This window comes from Podarcis bocagei (genome assembly GCF_964188305.1).
Source record: "Podarcis bocagei genome assembly, chromosome: 9".
In the NCBI taxonomy this organism is placed as follows: domain Eukaryota; kingdom Metazoa; phylum Chordata; class Lepidosauria; order Squamata; family Lacertidae; genus Podarcis; species Podarcis bocagei.
The window spans coordinates 42598972-42622176 of record NC_138134.1 but is presented as its reverse complement, the minus strand read 5'-3'; the positions used below and the strand labels follow the sequence as shown (position 1 = coordinate 42622176).

Here is a 23205-nt window from a genome sequence, read left to right as displayed (position 1 = left end):
AGCCCGGCGCAAGGAGGCAGAAGGGTCTGGGTCAGCGTCAGAAGAATCCCGGAAGGAAGAAGCCCCGGGGGGTAGAGGGACCCAGAGGAGGACAGTCAGGAGGAAAAGGTGGAGCAAGGCTAGGATATTAAGTTGGTGCGCACGGGGCGGAGACTCAGACGGAGCCTCGCCGATCTAGCTAGTAGACGTAGAGTTGCAGACAGCAGCGTGAGAATGGAAACTGTAATTCAATAAAGACTTTTACTTAATGACCGCTGGCTAGCGTGATCCTCTGTGAGCTAGGATCTTGAAGCAGCTCTGACACAAGCGAACCTGTACGCTGAATGGCATTTTCCATCTCATTTGTTTCAGGGGTTGCAAATCATGGAAAAGGTGACTCAAGATCTTCCTGACCTCAACTGACTGTGCAGGTATGGCCATGCCTAAACTGGAGCCAGATCCATGTTTCTTTGAATCAGTTACCAACTCCTGGAGAAGCAAGGTCCAAACATGGAAGAAACCCCATAAAATGTGTTGCAGTATTCACTCAAAAAGAGCATATATGGTACCTGGGAGAGAGGGGGGTGTTTAGTCCAGGAAAAAGAAATCTTACAATAATAGTACCAGCAGATACTGGTGGTACCAGCAGATTTCAAGAGACAGTAAAGAATTTGCCTTTTTTAAATTTGCTCCAGAGATTTGTGTGTGCTCTGATGCACACACAGATTTCTTCTGCGCATGGGTTTTGTTAATTTCATTAGCAGGAGGGGAGCACATTCACATCCATTTAGAAATGCTCATACCAATTATATGAAATGCATTGGAATAGTCCTTGCAGGTGGAGAAGCTTTACTGCATGTCTAGAAAATGCATTGATACTGGGGGACGGGGCTGGAATTGTGAATTCATTCTGGTTTAACCTTGTTGATAAAATACTTGTCCACACAAGAAGTATTTGCACATTACTATCTACTCTGCTTCCAATGTGCTTCCACTGCTAGTTAGCCACAATCCATCTGTGTCCTGAAGTTTCTTGAGAAATGCTCCCCTTCGATGTGTTTCTCCCCCCCCCAAAAAAAACCCCGGCCTCCATGCTATGTGAAAACGCAAGCTGAGGTTAAGCGGATGTGTGTACAGTTCAGACAGCCTTTTGTGCATGCACTGATGACAGCTTTCTGAAAAGGAGTTGGTAGGGAGTGTTGCTGGTGTGGGAAAACAAGTCAGGTCATGCACATCAAGTGAAAGCACCCTCACCCACTCTCTGGGGGATAAACAACAAACACATTTAAGAGGCCATAGATTGTTCAATCAGCCAAGGGCTTGGTTATAGAGAAATGTTTTCCCTTGCCCTGAGCAATTCCTACAAGAGATCATATGTATTTTTTGGTTCCAGAACCAGATGTTCTAAACCAGGGATGGAGAACGTGGCCCTGCAGGTGCTGCTGGATATGAATCAAATTATTCCTGCCCATTGGCCATGTTGGCTGGGGCTGATGGGTAACACAACATGCTCTCGAGAATCACAGGTTCCTCAACCCTGTTCAAAACCCTTAGCGCGGCACTATTTGTTATGTTCTTATGAATCATCGGTGTAAATTTATGGATTAAGAAACAGAAGCTGGGCTGAAAAAAAGCAGCTTGAGGAGGGGAAAAGGGTTTAGGAGGAACACCTTCAGCTTCCTCCAAGCTACTATTATTTAGAGCAGAAACATAATCTTTGGTAGCTTTTCTTTTTAAGGAGAATGATGCAATAGTAGCTACTACCTTTAAATATTAATAGAAGATGTTTCCAGGAATTATTTCTGAAACATAAAGGAAGCATATTTCACTGCTTTACTGTAATGTAAACCATGGTAGTGCAGCCTTATAGTTAATCCCCTACCCAGTAGCCATTTGTGACAAGGAACTGCACATTTAGTGAAGATGCAGAGGTTGAACAGAGGACCCCATCACTCCTCCACACCCAGTATAGAAACCAAATGGGCTGTTGTTGGAGGAGGGAGTCAGCCCACAAGCTACCAATTTTTTTGCAGGCTAGGAACTTTTGTGGCCTTAGTTATATGCCTATATGAATGTATTTTAACTTGTAATTCAAGCATTGGCATAAATTCTACAGGGCTTTATAGATGATAAACCAGCAGTCTGAATTATGCATAGAAAAGGTTTAAAAAGACAACACTGTCCCTGGAGCCTGTGGCATGATCTATTCCTAGCAACACATTCACCGTGTCTCAATTTAAACTGAAGCACCAAGTAACCCTGGAAACATAAATAGGAATTTATCAGAACAGCACTGCCAAAGTAGTATTATGCTAACTTTTTATTTCAGTTTCCCTAGTTCTTCTAGCTAGACAGGCATTACCAACTTTCCCCACCAGCATTTAACAGCATCTGCTCTGTTTTCAACATTTGGGCTTGAAGTGCTATTGCTTGTGGATCCAAACAGCACCACCCATACCCAAAAGAGAAGCATCACCTGGTTTGGGCAAACTCCAAGGTTTTCAGAAGTACAACTAATCTTTAGGGGGAAAACTTTGGCTTGCAAGTGTGGGTGGGACAGAAAAACTGTCCACTGAGGACTCAGCATGCTTTGGGCCACGGAATGCTGTCTTGACAGTTGGGAGGAGGGAAAATGGAAACCCGGGGATGAGAACAAAATAGCCGAGTCCTGCGAAGTAATCACTCCATACTGCAACGTTTTGTTTTAGGTCTCCCTTCTAAATTCCTTATTCTCTGCACACCCAATAATGAAACAATGGGAAAGAGAGGCACACATGATGCCAGAGTATAGCCAACTTTGTTTTTTAATTAGAGTATATATACTTCCAAACTGGATACACTAGAAATTGGCAATGCAACGTAAGATGCAAAGAAATATACCAGTTACTGTCAAAATGACCCTGTACAGCCTTATAATGCAAAAAGCTTTATACAATACAAATTTCCATTAATGTACACAAACCTTGACTGTGATATTTGAATATGATACAGCAAGTTAGAAAGGTCGGAGAGGGGAAGCGAGAAAAGTGCTGAGAATGTAAGCAAATTACTAGATGGAAAACAAGAAACCAGCCTATCTTAAAGAATGCATAGTGAGAAAAGCAGATACAAAGTGAGCATGTTGGTAGAAATGTGAAGTCTTTTAACAAGCAAAGGATATCTGTAGGGAGCATTCCTTTCTTTAGCTTCAAACAGCAAACCAATTATTGTATATGCAAGGGCTTTGATAAATACTGTATTTTTTCCCCTTAAAAAAATAAAAACACTTCCTGATGCATCTCTCTCTCTCTTATTTGGAAATCATGTATAACTAACTTTCCAGAAATAATTCAGTGTTTCAAAGTGCTAAATAAAGCTGCCCAATTACATTAAGCATCACTATGACAGACAAATACAAAAAGGAAATGGTTAAACCCAAGGCATTCAGTTGCTTAGAGCATTGTAATACTTTCATTCCTTGAAGTTCCTATGTTATATTGCACCATTTGGTTTACAGAAAATATTCCTTTAACATTCCTATGCTTGTGTTCCAGCTGACAAACTGCTTGGTCTCTCTCCCACTACCGTGCCTTTTAAAGAAAGACTCACTGCTTGACAGTTTGGACAAATCTGACCAGAACCGTATTGGGTATATTTAGTTACTTAACTGCAGCAACTGCCTATAGGGGGAGAAGTTCCTTGATTTCCACCAAAAAGATATTCATTTATCCCATTCTTAATTACACATTATTAACTAGCAAGTAAGTCCTGCTTCAGCATCGCAGCTTCTCTTAAAATTCCTAGCAGAGGAAATAATGGAGCCCATTCAATCCACTGGCAGGACTGCAGTTAAATAAATGGTTACATCAGACATGGGTAGTCTCCAAACCTGCAAAAAATTGCTCAGAATGATGGGAAATCAAACGTGTGTGTGTGTGTGTGTGTGTGTGCGCGCGCGCCAACCTGATTTCTAAGATTTGCATGGTGCTGGTGGTGTACCTTGTACCACCTACCAAGTGACAGCATGACAGCGACTAGCAAAAGTCACCACCACATCTTAGGATGGAACGCCACAATTCATGACACTGTACTGACCTTATCTGAAAACATTTGTTTGTCAAAAAAAAAGGATGAATCCCAAAGAGTAGTTTTAGCAGAGTTAAGTGCAATAAACAGGGCTCAACATGTGTTAGGAACAGCTAATATAATGACTTACTTTACCATAGTAGCTGAATTAGGGGAGGCCACATGCTGTTTAAACTCATGTGCAGACTCTCATTATTTTGATTGTAGTTACTTTACATTAGTATTATAGCTTGCTAATATTTAGGTTCCTTTCCTCTTTGTCATCCAATGTAAGCAGTTTCTGGTCTTTGAACACGTACACAGATCTGGACTTATTCTTACGTACATGTTCAGTGGAGGAAACTGTATGTGATAATGATACGTAATAAATGTCAGTGCATGGGCAAGAGAAAAGTTAAATCTTGGGAAAAGTTAAAAATTGACTTCGATTGTGTATTAGGAATGCAACATTTGCTTCTTACTGCAATAAAGTGCAATATTTATGTCATTTTAATGACCACAAAGTAAGAGCTTTAAGAAAATATAAAGTTAGCTTCCTAGAAGAGTATACTTAAGTAGGCATTAACAAAATAATACAAAGGAATACAAATAACATGAAGGGTAATGTTCATAGGGACACAAAATATGAAAATATAGCTGAACAGTTGGGGATATAGAACAGAATAATATGATTAAAAAGCACCATTCTTATGTTGAAAAGACTCCGCCATTAACTTTTCAAATATACACTCTGATAATTCTTCAGTCGACAAAAGTTTTTTTAATCTTCTACACTTTTTCTTTTCTTACCTTTTTTTTTGCAAGTGAGAAACATACTAGTGCAAGACTCCGGCACTGTGCAAAACCTGCCTTTGTTTAGTCTGAGCATTTATACCCAGAATATAGCAAACCCTTCCTTTTAAAAATCCCTATTCCTGGATTTAATCTCTGTAGAATGTACACTCTTGTCTTTGCAAACCAAGGTAATCACTGCATTAATACATACTGAGAATGTGTATGTTTGATCTATGATCAAAAGGGCTTCTTGGTATGAGATACTTTTTTTATTGACCTTACATCAGTTTTGAATGGTGCACGTGTGTTTAAATCACATCTCTTCCCAGCGAACGAGACAGAAACATGATGGGGAAATGATCAGATTCCTGACTCCAGTTATTTTACAAAGAAAAGCAGTGATTTAAATGCAATAGATGTGCCCCATTTAAAACTGATACTTGGATAGCTGTACTCAAATACAAAACTTATTATAAGAAGTGGCCCTGAGTTACAGAAGAATCTGACCTTGTGCGTGTATGAATTGCACTTGCTGTTTACAGGTCTGTCTGCACTAGGAATGGGAATCTTGGGCTCTCCAGAGGTTGCTGGACTACAACTCCCATCATCCCTGGCCATGTTTGCTGGAGGCCAATGGGAGACGAGTCTAACAACAGATGGAGGGTTGCAGATTCCACCACCCTGATCTGCACCAAGTGTCTGTTCACTCATGTGTGTTCAGGGCCACTTCATACATTATCTCTACGAAGGAAAAAAAATCTCATCTCTGTGGTAGAATATGCATGTTCACTGTAACATTTCAAGGGTGGTAGGAGTGCTTTGCGGGGGGCAGGGAAGAGGCAGCCCGTATGCACAGTGTCTACTCAGTCCATGTACACCGAGTAAAACCACATTACATGCCCAACACTACAGTGCCCATGCATTTGCCTACACAGATATTATTACTGCCAGCTGGGGGAAATGTACCATGTAAAACAGCCTTAACCTTGCAGAGCTAGAAGCAATTCCTGCTCCTCTAGTTCATCCTTGAATTCTCAGATCTGAGGCCAAAGCAAACACTATAGTATACTAAGCAAATCCCAAGTAGTGCTGACTGGCATGCCAGTTCTTCTCGAACCTAGCATTGCTGTATCCGCATTCCAGTAACTGTAAAATAAAGCTAGGCAGGCAAGGTGGTGAGACTGGAGAACTGCAATAATCATCACGAGAGGAGGGGGCTGCAGCTCAGTGGTAGAGCACATGCGTTGCATGTATAAATGTCCCAGGTTCAATCTTCAGCATCTCCAGTTAAATAATCCCAGAGAGCAGGTGGGCTGGGGAGGACCCCTGCCTGAGACCCCGGAGAACGGCTGCCTGTCAGAGTGGACGTTACTGGGATAGGTGGAGCACTGATCCGACTCAGTATATAAGGCAGCTTCATGTGTTCATATTAAATAAGCCAGTACAAAAGGATGTGCAAAAGCAATGTCATGGCACACTGACTCTCCCTTCAGACACGCTCACACTCACCATCTCAAAAGGAAAATGCATCAATATGTAACCTTAAGCAAGTGCTGATTGCCTTTAAGGACACTCTTGTTCAGCTTAAACAAGACAAAATAGTTTCTTAGATAAGAGTACTGGGAACATGCCTCTGAAGGTATGCGGGAGGTCACTTCTCTGAAGAGTTTTAATAAAGCAGCCTTCATGTCAATGCATTTAAGGAGACACACAGAGCCATTTTTTTCCTATACCTTACTACTAATGATCTATAGTACAAATGTTCAGCCAGCCATACCTCCTGGGTGTATGGTTTGCAGCAATGCATATACCTGTTGGGTGTCTGTTGGGGGGTGGGGTGGGCGGGCGGAGAGTATTATTTTTTTGGTACAGTACTTGGCTGCCCTCAGACAGTTTCTGCCCTTTCTGTTAGTCCAAGGTAGGCAAGGAAGGAGTGCTTCGGCGAAGTGTCGTCCGGCCGTACAGTCTGTGGCCTGGGCGCATGGAATGTGATCTCAAAGTGGTTCTTGGGGAAAAACATGGTTAAGGGAATGAGGTGGGCAAATTCAGAGTTCCGGTACTTGTCAAAGCACAGGGAAGTGCCATTGATGGCCAAGGCCTTAAGTGCCAGGTTTGGCTCTGCCCCGCCGCCGTGGGCAGCCGACATGGCCACTGTCTGCAGCGCCTGGGAGGCAGACATCACCGAGAGAGGCGACAAGAGGCTCCGGGGGCTGTTGGCAGCTAGGAGAGGGCCGGCTTCCTTGGAGGTTGCCCCTTGGCCCTTCTTCTCCTCTTCGGAGCAGTCCCCGTTTTGGTGCTTCTTCACATGGCGGCTGAAGACAAAAGGGTGGGTGGTCTTGAAGAGGCACTCTTCGCAGCTGAAAGTCTGGCGGGGAGCGTGCTTGAGCTTCTTGTGCAGGTTGAGATTGTCTTTGCGTTTGCAGCTGTAGCTGCACTGGTCACAGTGGAAAGGGCGCTCCCCAGTGTGTACGCGCACATGCTCTATCAGCTTGTTGGCCGTCTTGGAAAGGTAGCCACACTGGTCACACTTGTAATGGTTGCCAAGGCGATGCTCCCGGATGTGCATTTCCAGCTCCAGCTGATTGGCTTTCACTGCCTGGCAGATCCGGCACTTGTATTCCATTTTGTAGTGGGTCTTCAAATGGCATTCCATCGCTGCGGGGCGGTTGGTGGAGTAAATGCAGAATGGGCACCTGCCGGGGGGGAGGGGGAAACCAAGAACAACCGCCAAAGAAATATTGAAACACAGGGTCTGGGCAATCATTCTTCCAAACATTTGCCATTCCACACATTCATGACATTCAATTTCTCCCCCCAAACTATGACTAGTCCTTGGCTGTTTAAGACATGAAATGCCAAGCTACTGCTATAACGTAAGCTGACATGCAAATACAGAAGTCTTTAAGGTGAAACATTTTGGGCTCGGTTTTTTTTGGGGGGGGGAGGGTGTTATTTCAGGTTAAAGAAATAGGTACCCAGATTGTGAGTGACCCTCTGCTATAATGTCACATTGAGCAGTTTAAAATTGGAAATTCAAAAATAAAATGTGACTTGATTGTTTAAAAAAACAGTAACAACAAAAACACACCAATGCAATGTGAGAAGCAGCCTTCAGGATTTCACACTCCAAGGAGTGTTTCATTATTTGAACTTATTTCCACCCTTACCGAGAAGCAATAACTGGCTTATGTTCAGTGTATCAAATCAAACCAGAATTATTCAGCTGGTAAACTAAACTACAATAATGCTTCAACTGTCTAGCTGATGTGAAAATATTCTCACTAATCTCAGGTGTGCTTCATATGCACTGTTTTGAGGGCCCCCAAGGAGAAGATCACAGGCACTTTGCTCCTCTCCTCTCCATTCATATGTTGGTGCAGGTTGGCAGTTAAGCCAAAGTTTGGCTTAGCATATAATCCAAACCACAAACCAGGGTTAAATTCTCTCTTTAAGCATGATCTGTAGTCAGGGTTTGTCTCTGGCTTACTGTGATGTGAGAACCAGACTACAGAATCCACAAGGTCCCCTGACTCTCTCCAATTTCAGCCAAATCATGAAACCTCTGTAGACCTCTGGAAACAGTACCTAAGAGGATTGCTACAGCAGAAGAGACAGGCCATCTCAATTCCCGCCCCTGTATTTCAGCTCCACGTAACAATGGGCAAAAGTCAACCAGCATTGAACAAATTTACATCAAAAAAACACGTTAGTACGTTCGTTTTGGTTAATTCTCTGCCACTGAAAATAATGAAACTTCAAAGTGCCTAATATTTGCTGTATCTATTTTCAGTGATTCAGTTTCAAACTCTGGACTAAATGGTCTGATGGAGGCCGCCCCCCCCCCTTAGATGTCAATGTCTATTGCTTTACTTTTGCAGCCCAACAATGGAGGTAGAACACTGATGGAGTAGCTAGTAGCTTTTGAGAGCCTTATCCTCCAGGAAATTGTGTGACCCTGTTTTCAAGCCATCCAAGTTGCTGGCCATCACTGATTCTCGTGGGAGCAAATTCCATAGTTTAACTATATGCTGTGTAAAAAAAAAGTACTTTCTTTTGCCTATGCTGAATCTTTGGCTTTGTTGGATGTCAATGAGTTCTAGTGTTGTAAGAGGAGAAAAACTGTATCCTGTCCTTTATAGATGGGTTTTGTTGAGTAGTGAATGTAAAATGTGATTTTTAGAGTAAACTTCCCTGGCTCTGTCTCTCCAGGCAGAAATGGGTCCTGTTCAAATTTGTTGCTCTCCCCCCTCCCATTACTATCCCCACAATATTTGAGGTACTTAACACAGTAAAAGTTTGTGTACTTGCTTTCCTTACTTGAGCCCACCGGTGGGGACAGTGTGGCATTTCTTGTGCTCCAGTAACTGCTCAGGAGTCTTCATGAACTTGTGGCACACATCACATTCAAACATCCGTGTAATCAGGTGGATTTGCAAATGGCGCTCAAACATGTTTTTTGTTTTGCAGACAAAGTTACAGAAAACACATTCAAAACCTGCAAGAGGAAATCACAGACACTATTACCTAAGTCGCACACCAAAGCCTTGCGCAAGTGGAGGGACTGACTTTGCATCCATTTCACCGACTCCTTACCTTTTTCTGATTTTTCTTCCGTGTTCAATAAGGTCTGACTACCAGGCACTACGGAAATAACTAGCAGGTTGTTTGAAGCCTTGGGCTTGGGGCTGGTCTCTGCATCTTCTTTGCTGTTGGCAGAATCACTAAGTGCTGACAGGGAAGAAGATGAAGGGCTGTTTGAGTCGCTTGGAGTCTTCCTCTCTTCACCTACGGAGAAAACCAACCAACAGAACCCAAAGCATTAGCTTGCTTATTAGTATCAGGGTTGTTTAAAATTTATGCCCCAAATGCAGGCAGAGATCCATGTGCTGCAGTAGCTGTTCTTGCATATCTGCACACACATCTCTACGCACATGGTGCGGTGCTCATCCTGCCCACCTGATCTGGCCAGTTACACCAGTTGTTTCACATGGGAATGAACATCCTCATCTAGAGCAACCAAGTTTTGTGCAACTATCTGCCCATGGCTGGAGCAGAGCCTCAGACTTTTAGCCAGGTTCTCTGTTGCTGTAGATGCAGGATTCTTAATAGGAGGTTGAGCTCCCAAGGGCTTCTCTTTGCAATAAGAGGTTTGCCTTCCCTCCTTGAGGCTGGAACTATGGACACTACAGTAATTTGCTGACAGAATGCTCTGTTCTTAGGTTGATCCTCGTGTGGCTGGTGGATAGATGCTTCTGAATATGGGCAGAAGCTGGGGCAAGATGACCTGTGGTTGTTGCCAGCTTTGTAGTTCTAGTCCACCCAGTGTCACCTTCCTGTAGACATGTCTTGGAAGCAATGCAATTATCTATGAGAGCCTTCTTTGTCCTACTTGCACTGAATTACAGATTTAATGGAGCTCTCTTCAGAAAGGCATGATCTCCCCATTCTTCAATTGATTAGTAGAGACAGAGAGACACACTGAAAGATAGCTCAGTATGTAGCAGGGGACTCTTAATCTCAGGATCGTGGGTTCAAGCCCCATACTGGACAAAAGATTCCCGCATTAAAGAGTTTCAGACTAGATGACCCTTGTCCCTTCCAACTCTACAATTCTATGACTAGAGTGAAGCTTCTCCTTGGATTCCAGCCTTTCTGGGATCCCCCTTGTACTTCCTCCTACAGCAGCATATTCATTCATTCATTCATTCATTTTCATTCATTTCCCACCTTTCCTGCAAGGAGCTTGAGGTGGAGTACAAAGTTCTTCCCCGTCCTATTTTTTAATAACTCTGTGGGGCAGGTTTCGGTTGATGGATAATGACTGGTCCAATGTCACCCTGTGAGCTTTACAGCTGAGTAGCGATTCAAACTCTGGTCTCCCAGGTCTTAGTCCAACACCCGAACTACACCACACTGGCTCAAATAGTTGCGGAGAATGGAAACCAGCACTGGTCTAGTGTTAACAAAACACCTGCAACTCATCCCTATTTCCATTGATGAGAAACTGTGAAGTCACTGAAGTCATTTCTACCCACGGATATAAGGTCACTTCCTCATGCTTGTAAAAGGTAAGAGGGAGGATGCCTACATTATACTATACAAAGCATTTGCAAAGGAAGGTCACACGTAGATAGTGTGAAGAGGTGTTGGTGAGTCCTTGCCTTCTCTTATCTAGTGGAAGCAATTAACACTCACAAACTCTTCACACAGCAGCCTCAGATTTTTAAGGTTCATTCTAAACAGAATGATAAACTATGCAGTTTTAACACATGATATAGATTAATCTTAAAAACAGTTTGGTCTTAATCATGCACTTGAAGTTTCTGTCAGTGGAATTTTGCAGACCACTGTATCCAACCAGGAGGGCCTCAGCCAACATTTCGGTGGAGAAGTTGGGAAGGAGAGAGATGGCCGTAGGAGACAAGCCCAGATCTGGGGTGATCACCTGCATGCTTGGTGGCGACATGAGCCTTCATATCTGACTCCTCCATGGTAACAAAGTCACAGGCTGTGCAGCAAATAGAAAACATCCACTGTTCTTTATCCACATGAAGCGACATATGACTGACAAACTGGACATTCATCTCGGTTTCAAATCCACACACATGACAACTGGAGGCAGGAGAGAGTTAGAAAGATTAAGGAGCGTGCATTTACAGAAATGCTTTGTGACAGATATACATCACTTTTCTTCATTCAACCTGACCAATTCCTGTTTTTACTAACTTTGTCTTCTTCTCTCTGTTTAAATAGCACTGGGATATTCTTTTGTCTGCTGAACTGTTTCTGAACTGACAGCCATGCCAAGATGATTAAGGGCAGGCACAAGGCAACAATCCCAAACACGCTATAATGATGCTAAATAATCATAAAGTTAATTAAAAACTACAGGTTCCAGATGCTGCACATCACCTAGCTATTTCCTTTGGGCAATAAGATGTGCTGCAGCCTTGCCAAGATGTTTAGTCAGGCTGCTACGTGGACAAATGGAGAGCTTGCTGCAGACTTCGCAAGCAGCTCCCAAGCTTTGGAAACAATCCCATGTGAGGTTGGGATCTTGTGCAGAAATGCCGGGCAAATTCAACAGAAGCAAGCCAAAATGGGCTCAGGGAGCACTCATCAGCTCTGCAGACACCAGCACTACCAAGAGGCATTTTGCAATCAGCTTCTAGCCCTGCTGGCATTGGCAACTAATAAACAAGGTTTAGGGGCTTGGTTTGGCCTTCAAACTCCTAAGCAGCCCATGACCAGATTCTGTTGCTTAGTATGAGGCCCTCCTTGCTTTCTGACCCAGTCTTGTTGGGACAAGACAAGCGAAAATGATTTTTCAGTCCTGATGCTCAGATTATGGAATGGCCACTCCAAAGAGGCGCACCACTGCCCTATTTGATTAATACACCAAAACCGGTTTTATTCCCTGGTGGGTGTTTTTTGTTTAAAAGGGAATACCCTTTTAATTTATCTATTTTACTGCTAGTGCTGTTTTCTGGTTTATTGCATTTTACATTGTTTTTAAACTGCATTATTTATTTCAAATTGTTCTAAACTGTCTTGCATTGGCTTTTGCTTAGAAAGGCAGGATAATACACTTCCGTATGTATACATACTATAGCTGATGTTCTTTACAGGATCTCACAAGTTTTACACAAGTCAAAACACTGAAAACTACATCTCTCATTCCAGTCAGATTTGTCAACATTAATTTCCAAGCCTTGGCTGGCAGGTCACCTAACGCCCAGTCTGCACAATCAGCTTGGGGATACGGTAGCTATTTGCGAAAGCAGTGACACTCCATGACCAGCATTTGGGCTACACAGACTCACCACTCCCAGGCATACCATGGCATGCTGTCAGGGCAGTTTACAGTGGTGTGATTTATATGGGAGATATGCATGGCAAGCAGTTACATAGGAATGACCCATGCCATGGGGTCCAGTGTTGTTTGGATTCCAAGTGGGCACTGTGCAGTTGCTTGCTTGAACTGGATAAGCACAGCACACTCTGTAGGCAGCATACTCTAGCTTCTGTCATCAGTCAGTGTACCAAGGGCCACTGGGAAGTTGCTCCCCCAGGAAGAACATCACAACAAGGGGAAGACCAACCTGAACCCATCCATTGGCCAAAGGAGGAGTAGCTGCAGGGATCTTACTTCCTCCCTCTGCCAGAAGGAACACTTGCAAAAAACTCTGAACTAAGAATTAGTGCATGTGTTTGCTCTCCCCTTCCTCCCTCTTCCTTTTGTGTCATGTCTTTAAGTTGTGAACCTGAGAGTAGGGAGCACCTCATTAGTGACAGACAAATAGCCCAGTGGCAACTGCTTATGTGACTACTGTGGCAGGTTACAACAAATGGCAATATTGTCACTTGCTGCATCCTGGTTCATCCTACATTTCAAAGGGCTTTCACAAGTAGATATTATATCGATGCCTGACTAAGTCCACCTATTCAGGTGGCAGGAGGTTTCATACTCTGCTAGACCAGTCTCTAAGTCCACAAGTGATAGGTTATTTGGCTAAGCATTCCAGGATATTAGTGGGAAGGTGCAGTGGATGTGTGGGGTATACAGAATGGATTCAGAAGCAGGCTCGGAAATGCTGGAAGTTGGCCATCAAATCTCTGGATTCAGATTGTGAGCTGAGAGTAATTCAAGAGTTACACATTACTTCTGCCCTTGAGGTGCTTATATCTACCACATCTGCCTGCAAAATCCCCATCGCCCTCACTCTGGGCCACTGCTGAGGTTAAATGCAGACAAGCCAAATGCACCTGCCAGGTTCTCCCTCAAAAGCAAACCCGACTGAGTTTGTTCTTTTGGTTTTCCTAGAGAGAGAGAAGCAGAAAAGGCAGCTGGCGCCGGAGTCTCTGGGCTTGGCTTTCTCCCGGGTCCTCACCTGTAGTAATAAGGGTGCTTCTTTCCATCACTGCCTTCGGAAGTGACAGCGCTGACAATGTCCTCAGTGTCTGTACTCACCAGCTTCACGGAATGGACAGTCAGGTGCTGGTTCAGGTTAGCACGGCACTTAGCAGCATATGGGCACAAATGGCATTTGTATTTTCTCTCTTCTGGAAAGAAACATTAGAAGACTTTGAGGGGGAGCTTTGCATGCGTGCAAACACATCTCACATTTGTATCCCCACCATGGAGCTGAGGCAACGGCATGGGAATCGTCAGCATTTCCTCAGACTGGCTTCCACCCACACAGAGGCACCCTGGCAGAAGGAGGGAACATCCTCTATCTGTCTTCAACAGCATCAAAGGCATGTTGTTAACAAAAACAATAAAAACAACAACAAAGGACATGGTCTATGACTGTATGGGTGTGTGACTCTCTGCATGGTCTGGATTGCCACAGAGAAAATCAGCCTCGTGAACATGCAAAGTGACTATTGCAGAATTTATGTCCCACATTAAAACACCATCTTCATCCATCAGAATAATCCTAACCAACATTAGGCATGATCTAGCAAAAGTTAAAACACTTTTGAGCCTCAGTGTTTAAATGGGAGAGTTAAGCACTTGCTTAGCTATCTCCCACTGAAATAGGTAGGGTTTAAAAGCTCTTAACTTTTTTAAAAGGCCCTTAACTTAGTGTGGTTCATGTCCCTTGTTTAAAAGTGTAAAAAGTTCAGAAAGCTCTTGGCATTATATCAACAGTTACTATATTCATAGGATATGTTCAGACTAAGTATTGTATAAAAATGAGAAGAGATGAAAAGCTACCTTTTATCATATCAAGTAGTTCAATTATGTCCCTCTGGGCATGAAAGCATGCAACTGTGACACATTAAACTAAATATTTAGCCCAGCAAGAGGTACCAGTTCACCCATCACAAGTTTCTCCAAGCACCTTGCTGTTTTTTTTAAAAAAAAACACCCCAGCAAGACAATATAAAAGAGGCTATAATTTGCAATGGTAGTTCAGTTATTTCTGAGAACAGCCCCCAGGAAGTACAATACAGTCTTGAGTGCCTGAAATACATTTTGTGTTTGATCACCAGTTCACTTGTGATGGCCAGCAAATTCTTAAGTAGGAAATATTTGGGTGAAAGCTCAGTGTAATTCTTTTGCAATGAAATCTGAAGATATGGCTGCAGCGACTCTAAAGGTGAAGACAATCATGGGGGGTAGGGAGGGGATAGACAGTGCACATAGCATCTTAGTGAGCCTGGCTTCAGCTGGGAGCTGGGCTGTCTTCCTTATTAATAACCATATATATATATATATATATATATATATATATATATATATATATATGAGAAATGCAAAACTTTTCTGGGAACTGAGGGGCAGAAGTTTCTTGGCGACATCATGAAGTGCCAGCTAATCAGCGCTGCACACATCCAGCTCCCTGTGCTCAGCCACGTTCAGTAGGTTTGAAATGAATCATCTTCTTTGGTGATCACTCATAGCCAAGTAAGATTGTCTTCCATGAACATTAACAGTGGGTCTGTAAGTGACTGTGGAGGCCAATTCTGGATCCACACGTCCTTCCACAGTGGGGATATAGGTTTCTGGGTGGGAGCGGATCATGGTGAGGGTTTGCCAAACATGCCTTCCTCTTAGCACATTTCTCCCTTTTGTCCTGAGTTTGAGCGTCTTCAAACTCCATGACACCTTTGGTAAAGGCTGTTCTCCAATTGGAGCACTTGCAGGCCAGTGTTTTCCAATTGTCGGTTTTTATCCTACATTTTTTTCGATTTGCCTTGAGAGAGTCTCTAAACCTCTTTTGTTGACCACCAGCATTACGCTTTCAATTTTTAAGTTTGGAATAGAGTAGTTGATAATCAGGCATCCAAACAACATGACCAGTCCAACGAAGTTGATGTTGAAGAATCAATGCTTCAGCGCTAGTGATCTTTGCTTCTTCTAGTACACGGGTGGTGCAGCAGAGTCCCCCCCCCTTGTTGGTGCAAGCTTTTCATAAGCTTCTGCGAAGTTATTTAGAATGGTTTGGAGGTCATCCTTTGAATGTGCCCACACTACGTTGTCATCAGCATGCTGAAACTCTATGATGGAAGTTATGATGACCTTACTCTTTGCTTTCAGCCTACTCAGATTAAAGAGATTTCCATCTGTTCGATATGTGAGTTCTACCCCAGTGGGGAGTTTCCCTTCGACAATGTGTAGGATCATGGCAATGAAAATAATAAATAGAGTTGGGGTGACACCTGATCCCACTGTGAATGGTTCACTTTGAGAGCCGTTGTTAACTGCAATAGTTGCTGTCATGTTATCATGGAGGAGTCGAAGGATGTTCACAAATTTATCTGGGCAGCCGATTTTTAGAAGGACAGTCCACAGGGCATTACGATTTACACTGTCGAAGGCCTTAGGTCAATAAACAGGGTTGGTTTTGCTCTCTGCATTTTTCTTGAAGCAGTGAAAATCATGTCCACTGTCACCCTAGGAGGCCGAAAACCATTTTGGGATTCAGGAAGGGTAGCCTCGGATAGGGTTAGGAGATGGTTTGCTAAAATCCTTGCAAAACTTTTGCCGGCTGCAGCTAATAAAGAGATGCCTTGATAAGTTTCCACAATCCATTCTGTCACCTTTTTTAAAAAAAAAGGTTGATAATTTTAGCATCCCTAAGGTCTGCTGGGATCTCTCCCCCCCCCCCAATTTTTTTGATGAGCTTGTGAAGTTGTTGTGTAAGTTCAGTTCCACCCACTTTGAAGACTTCGGCAGGTATCCCATCAGGTCCGCTGGCTTTGTTGTTTTTCATTTGGTTAATACCTGTACACAACTCTCCCAGATTAGGAGATACTGCAAGTTCATCTCTTAATTTGTTTTTATGGAAATTGTGAGAGGACCTCTGTAGCTACGGAGGAGTTGTGGTTAAGGAGATGCTGGTAATGTTCTTTCCAGAGCAATGCAATAGCTTCTTTATCTTTTAGAAGTGTGGTACTGTCTGTTGAGTGTAGGAGGCATATGCCATGATTTATTGGCCCACAGATGGTCTTTGTGGCTTTAAAGAAACTCTGTGCATCATGAGTGTTGGCTATGTGCTGGATCTCGTGAGCTTCTTTTAATTCACCAGGTGTTCTTTAGTTCTCTGGTTCTTCATTGAACCTCAGCCTTAGCATAGAGTTTTTTCTTAGTAGCACAGTTGCTCTTTGCTAGATCTGAAAGGCCTTCCATTTCTTGTCAATAATGCCTTCAGTCTCACTATCGTTCTCATCAAGCCAGTCCTGGTGTATCTTGGATTGGTATCCAGTAGTTTGTTCACAGGCTGCAATAATGGATGTTTTTATCTTGGTACAGTGCTCCTTGATGTTATCAGGGAACTCCAAAAGCAGATGGTCCTTAAGAGTCATTTGGAAGCAATCCCACTTAATAGGATCTTGAAGGGCTTGAGTGTTCATTTTGCGCCTTGGTTTCCTTCCTTGAAGCTTGCGTTGAGGTATAATCTTAATAGCCATTGTGGAATGTATGAATATAGTGAGGGGAGCTTTCAGACAGGCTGCGCAGCTCTCTCTATAGGTTATATCTTAATAATATTAAAACTTTCATTTCTATCTTATCACTGACTTGTAGTGCTTAAAAATGATTTGAACTATTAGCTTGTGGCACACAAACAGATGGTATCTGCAGGAATGGCCTGGCATTGTTTTCAGAAGCTGCAATCTGTTGCTCGGTAAATTCCCAGAATTTGGATTTCAGACAGCATGTTTGAACCTCAACTGGGGATTTATTGTGACAGATGTAAGGTCCTTAAAAATTGGGTCCAACAGTGTAAACTTATACATGCCACTTCTGAGTAGGCATGTTCAGTTCAGTGGGGCTTATTCACAGTTAAGTGGGTACAGGATTGGGGCCTAAAACCTATTCAAATTCAAATAGCCTGGTTAGCTTAAAAAGCCTTTACTAAATGTCTTAATACAACATAGATGTGCTAAAGACTTACCCCCTAATTAGTAAATATGCAGCTTAAAACATCACATCAATTTTACCTAAGCACTGAAGCTGAAGTATTGCTCTAGAACAAATCCTTCAGAATATTTTGAGCATAGATGTACAGAACAAAATGTTAACAGGATCACCTGTGGTTACCTATCCACGTGTAATGTTTTCTTATAGTTGCTTTGAGACAAACAGCATTTCAGTACAAGGAAGAGGGTAATAGTTCAATTAGCTGAGCTTATGAGAAAATCTATTATGTTCTTTCCTTTTCTAAAAAATCACATTACTGGTTATCTATCTTGGTATTGTTATACTTGGTGCCGTTTTATTTCAGCAATGTAAGTAGGCTTTGATTGATCCCTATATATTTTGAAGTGTTTTTAACACATGCACTGATTGTGGGAGTGCAGATGTCATAACATAATTGGGGTAGGGGACTCTCACAGGTTTATGTGGGAAGACTTGAGCAGAAGTTTAATAATAAAGGCAAATGTCTTAATTCCATTGTGATTGTATCAGTGAAATAAAAACTGCTGCTGCAGGGAAGGCCCCTGCATCCAACACACAATGCTAGTGCATTATACAAGCCCTACCAAACTGATAATGACCAGCATGATCAAGCACCAAAACCAGATGCCCCAACTTTTGGATAATTTTTAAAAATAATAATAATATAAAAAACTATGAATTTTAAGGCGAGAGACCCATTGACTATGAGTGTTGCAAAGTGTACAGAGGATAGATCAATCCACCGTTATTTGCATGCAAAGAAATGTTCATTGTTTCCACGGAAAAAAATGGAGTGAAACGGCCCAACACTATTTTTAAAAAGTGTTACCTGTGTGCAGGGAGAGATGTCGGGACAACGTCTGCTGTCGGCCAAACACTTTTCCACACACATCACAGGGAAAGAGCTGGTCATTAAATTTCCAAGATGGTAACCCATTTCCAGCCTCCAGCCCTATCTTCTCTGCTTCTATTCCCCAAGAAAGGAGAAAATACAGTTCTAATATTAATGACTCAAAGGCATAACTTGATTCCACACTATGTGTCACTGGATATGTCATGAGCAACACAATGCCACTGTTCCAAACTGTCAGCCGTGGTACATGGATACGATTCTTGTGTGGCACCAGTCAAGGCGTAATCCTAACCCTGCTTACCTGCACGTAAGCCTCACTGAATTCACTAGAACTTACTTCTCAGTAGACATGGTTAGGACTGCTGCCTTAGACAATGGATTCCTTTATTGCACTAACCATACTAACGTTAGGCAGGCCAGGAGCCTCCTTGGAGACCATGTTACAATCATGTTAAAAGCATGGCTTGAAAACATAGGAGCTAACTCCTAAGGGGTTCGGGGGCCCCCAATAAAATATTTGAGGGAGTCAGGTCCCCCCAAAGTTGATGGGCATTGCCATTCAAATGGTGTGCATGCACTGTGTCATGTGATCAATTATGCGGGGCGGGGCTTACCTGCCCCCCACCGCAATATTTTATTAAACTTGGCACCCCTGCTGAAAGCAACTCTGTACAGTGGTAGGGAAGTCACATAGCATGCATTGGCCTCAAACTCTCAGGTAAGACTCGGGAAGCTGGATGCCACCGCACAAGGGCTCTCTTTTACGGTTCTTCTTTGCATCTGCTTTGTAAACAAAAGCTCCCAGGTCCAACCCCCAGCATCTCCAGGCAGGGTTGAAAAGGTCCTGTCTGAAACCAGGGAGAGCAGTTGCCAGTCCGTGTAGGCAAGTATAGCCTCTTTTACTGACAATTTCAGAGTAGCTGGAGCATCTTAGTCTGCAACCGCTTTTATTTCTTAATTTTAATCAAAATTTTACTCCTGTGGAATCAGTACTATTGAGCAGTTCCCTTTTAATGCACAGATACTTCCACTGAAATTAAGCCTTTCCAGTTGTCCCCTTGCATAGCACATCCTATGCCTCTACTCCCCAATATGATCTTAAGGTTGCAAAACTGTTGTGGTTATCCCATCCTTCCTTACAGGAACAGGGCATTCTTCAGAGGGTCAAATAATCAAAGCCACAATTATCTGTGGTGTTTCATTAACATGGGTGTACTTGGTACTGCTGGATATTCAAACATAAATTGAACTGGCCTCACCACTGATGAAATGCAAATCCAACAGTGGCAGATTTGTTTTTCAAGGTGGTTTTCATGAAATACCAATACTGTAGTTACAGCGGTCAGAATTCACCTCACCGCACGTGCTCTCATAGTGGCTTTTAACACTTACAAAAGGAATTCTGTTTCATGATACCAGCTGTTAAGAGTTATGCCTATACAGTTGTGTAGCATCTTTCATTCACTTCATTGCTCCAAATGTTCCAACACTGAGAAGTTTAAGCCATAAATAACAGAGGAAGGCAAAACAGAACAGGCTAAATTGCTGAGCTGTGTGACTGCTCTTCTGAAGTAATCGTTTATAGACTTGGTGATTTTTAAGGCAAGAAGGTAGCCATTATGGTACTTAAACCTGACATTCTGCTTCAAAGGTGTTGTAAAAATCCACCTAGCAATTCCTGCATCTAGCCCATCTGTTCTGGTTGAAATGCAGCACATCCCAACTTGATTTAAAGACCTGTAGTGATGCAAACCACCACAACTAGCACTCTTCTCTCCTTCAGGCTCCCCACAAATACGTTATTTTAAAAAGTGATGCTAAAACAGATTTTTGTTAGCTTGTCAAATCACCCATTTCCCCCACCTCTTGCTAACTCTGTGGTGACAGCATGCTAGGAAGATTTGAGTTGTTTGAAGGGATGGGGTCCAATGTGTGATTGAATATGCAACTCACTCATATTTGGGGACTTGTTTGAGCAGGCTGGCTCCAGATCCATTCTGTGTGAGAACCTTTAGACAACCTAAGGCCCTGCAGAATAACTCTGAAAGTCACCATGCAGTGGTTAAAATTAGTTGTCTGCATCTACCCTTTGCCATAACCCAGAATTTTAAATTTATTTTCCTTTACTGGAACCTCTGCTTAACTTAGAAGTAAAGAGAATGCTTCTAATAGATTGTGAACCTCTCATTATTGTGACTGTATTTATAGAATCGTTTTGATATTTATGTTGTAAAAATATGATGTTACCTGTTGTCTGGTATGTTGTAAACCACCCTGTGGTTTTCTAACAAGGGCAGTATATACATTTAATAAATAAGAGTCTGGAGAGGGTATCCTGCCTGCAGATACCATCCTATCAGGAGGTCCATTCCACACAGTGCCAGAACTGGGCCTTCAGTGTGGTGGCCCCTCTCCTCTGGAATTTCCTCCCCTTATACATGGAAGTCATCTTCTCTGCTGCCTTTTCAGCTCCTGCTAAAGAATTCTTCTTTCAACAAGTCTTTTAAATAGAGATATTTATTCCCGTTAGAATCTATATTGGATTTGAATTGATCTTATGTATGTTGTTTAAAATTTGGGGGGGCGGGGGCGGGCTTATGTTTTTATATATGACACTGTATAATGTTTTTATTCTATTGTAATTCACTTCATGATGCTTCATGTTAAGCGATTCATAAATGGAAAATATTAATAATAATGTTTCGTTTTATTGTCTCACATCTGTAGGTAAATAAAACCTGAACAAAAAAGCTGGAAGGAGTTGCATGGCAACTATAAGATGTGAGCCCCCTACAGCCCCTTTACGCAAGCAACCATTGGTCAGGGCTCATGTGGCACTACAAAAAAAAAAAAAGCACTTCATGTATAAGCACTCTTCCTCTTACCCAGTTAAACAGCTCCTCCCACCCAACACACAGAAATCCATCTGTGCCTATATGGTCGGTCTAACAGATGATTTCTGCATGTGATATAAAGTGACTGCAAGCAAGGACATTCTGTTCTCCAGTTTGCTTCCGTACTGTTATTTTTAATGTATTGTACGATAAACAATGAAAAATAATAAAGTAACTGCCAAAACAGTAATGGACCTTATGGTAGCAACTAGTACTGCACTTGTGAATTGCAAGGTGCCCCCAATCTTCCTGTTCAGCTGCTATCCAGAACTGCTCTTTTTTCCATTTATGTAAAGCTAGAACTATCTGGATTGACCGTCAGTCAAACAGTATACATGTGAATTATTGTAATTAATGCACGCAAGACCTCAAAGCCAGCTTAACAGAGCCGCAAGGATCTACGCAGCCATCACAACAGGCTATTTATTATAGGACACATCTCTCAAGAAAGCCACAGTTCATACAGCACCTGGAACAACAAAAGCTTGACACTTGAAGGGTGCCCTCTGGGTGTTACCATTATCTGCTATTTGTCTTATAATAATATAAATTATCCTTAATGTGTGATTACTCATGCTTCTTCCAAATTAGCCCTTCTGTAAAGTTTAAAAGGCAGGAGGAGGGGAAACAAGCTGAAGTATGTATCATGCTTCCCTGAAATCAATTGTGAGCCATTCTTCCTATGATTAGTCTTGAGTTCAAGACAGCGGTCATTTGACTCGGCTGCAATGATATTTCTGAGTGCTTAATCAAAACAGTGCTTCAACGGGAGGAATATGGTAATGATTATGAGAAAATGTCAAGTGTATGCCAGTTCCTAAAGCATGGTCACTACAAAGCTGAATTAATTTGGACACAAAGCAAACAAGCAGACTCAATTAAAAGCCAATACGTCTCTTTAACAATTCCTCTCAGCGTTAGTCACTAGCTCTCTCCTTGCCATAATAAAGTAGCTGAAACCAGAAACTATTTCCTGTGGAAAAGAATATCGCCACCGAAATCCCATAGGAAACAGCAAAAGTGTCCATTTTCAAATTTCCCCAAAGGTGCTGAAACCAGACTTTTGTAAAAGCTTACATTGCATCCATCTACAACACAAGTTTCTCTTGCTTTAAAAATTCCCTCTAAATGTCTGCTACTCAGAGGCAATCTTTTGGGAATTGGGTTGCCATTATTTTCTAATAGGTTTTCCTGGCCATCTTTGCTATAAGTGATGCTGTGCAGTGGGTCCCCCCCACCCACCTCAGCTATGCACTTTCTTTGTAGCTGAGTGTCCTGACTCCTAGCAGAAACTGACCATTCTGAAGTGGCTGAAAGTTTCCTCTGGAGCTCTCCCTCACCATAGCCCTCAACACTTCCACCTTCCTCTGTCTGCTCTGCACCCATCTGCCAGCCCAGAAAGTGTCTTTAAACTGTGCTAGTGCCACTTGTGTGCCTGAATGGAAGACAGAGGAAAGTGTGTGTAGATGTGATGTTTTCCATGCTTGGAACGTAGCCTGCTGGACAAAGGCAGGAGTCTTATCTGCTGCTTCTCCCACATTTTCCTCTGGCCCCACATGCCTGTGGCATGTTGCCCACAGAAAATGGCCCACAAGGGACTGTGGCACTTGAGCCTAAAAAGGTTCCCAACTTCTGCTATAGAATATTCCCAGCTACTTCCCCCAAAATAGTGTAATACGCTTATGGACATAAATACCATAAATAAAAATACCAAAAAAACACAAAAAATA

At 42.6% G+C, this 23205-nt stretch overlaps 2 protein-coding genes across 8 annotated transcripts in view; one reads left to right on the top strand and one right to left on the bottom strand.

Moving 5' to 3' along the window:
• Positions 1 to 21591, top strand: part of LOC308594913 (uncharacterized protein C4orf51 homolog) — a 40829-nt gene extending 19238 nt beyond the window's left edge. Inside the window, exons 6-7 of one of the 4 annotated variants that reach the window (XM_081208479.1) lie at positions 352 to 410; positions 21309 to 21591. In XM_081208479.1, the coding sequence (XP_081064605.1) occupies positions 352 to 402 (51 nt within the window). In that variant the 3' untranslated portion in view covers positions 403 to 410; positions 21309 to 21591. Of the gene's footprint in view, positions 1 to 351; positions 534 to 1372; positions 3257 to 13642; positions 14117 to 21308 lie in introns of those variants that run through there. The other 3 variants (XM_081208478.1, XM_081208477.1, XM_081208476.1) reach the window with 3 other exon arrangements.
• The window catches only part of ZNF827 (zinc finger protein 827), a 126518-nt gene continuing 106540 nt past the window's right edge, over positions 3228 to 23205 (bottom strand). For 3 of the 4 annotated variants that reach the window (XM_081208316.1, XM_081208318.1, XM_081208317.1), the window contains exons 9-14: positions 18558 to 18695; positions 13710 to 13881; positions 11264 to 11430; positions 9412 to 9603; positions 9136 to 9313; positions 3228 to 7511 (exon numbers count right to left, since the gene is read on the bottom strand). In XM_081208316.1, coding sequence (XP_081064442.1) covers positions 6704 to 7511; positions 9136 to 9313; positions 9412 to 9603; positions 11264 to 11430; positions 13710 to 13881; positions 18558 to 18695 — 1655 coding nt within the window. In that variant the 3' untranslated portion in view covers positions 3228 to 6703. Of the gene's footprint in view, positions 7512 to 9126; positions 9314 to 9411; positions 9604 to 11263; positions 11431 to 13709; positions 13882 to 18557; positions 18696 to 23205 lie in introns of all 4 variants that reach the window. The other variant, XM_081208319.1, reaches the window with a different exon arrangement.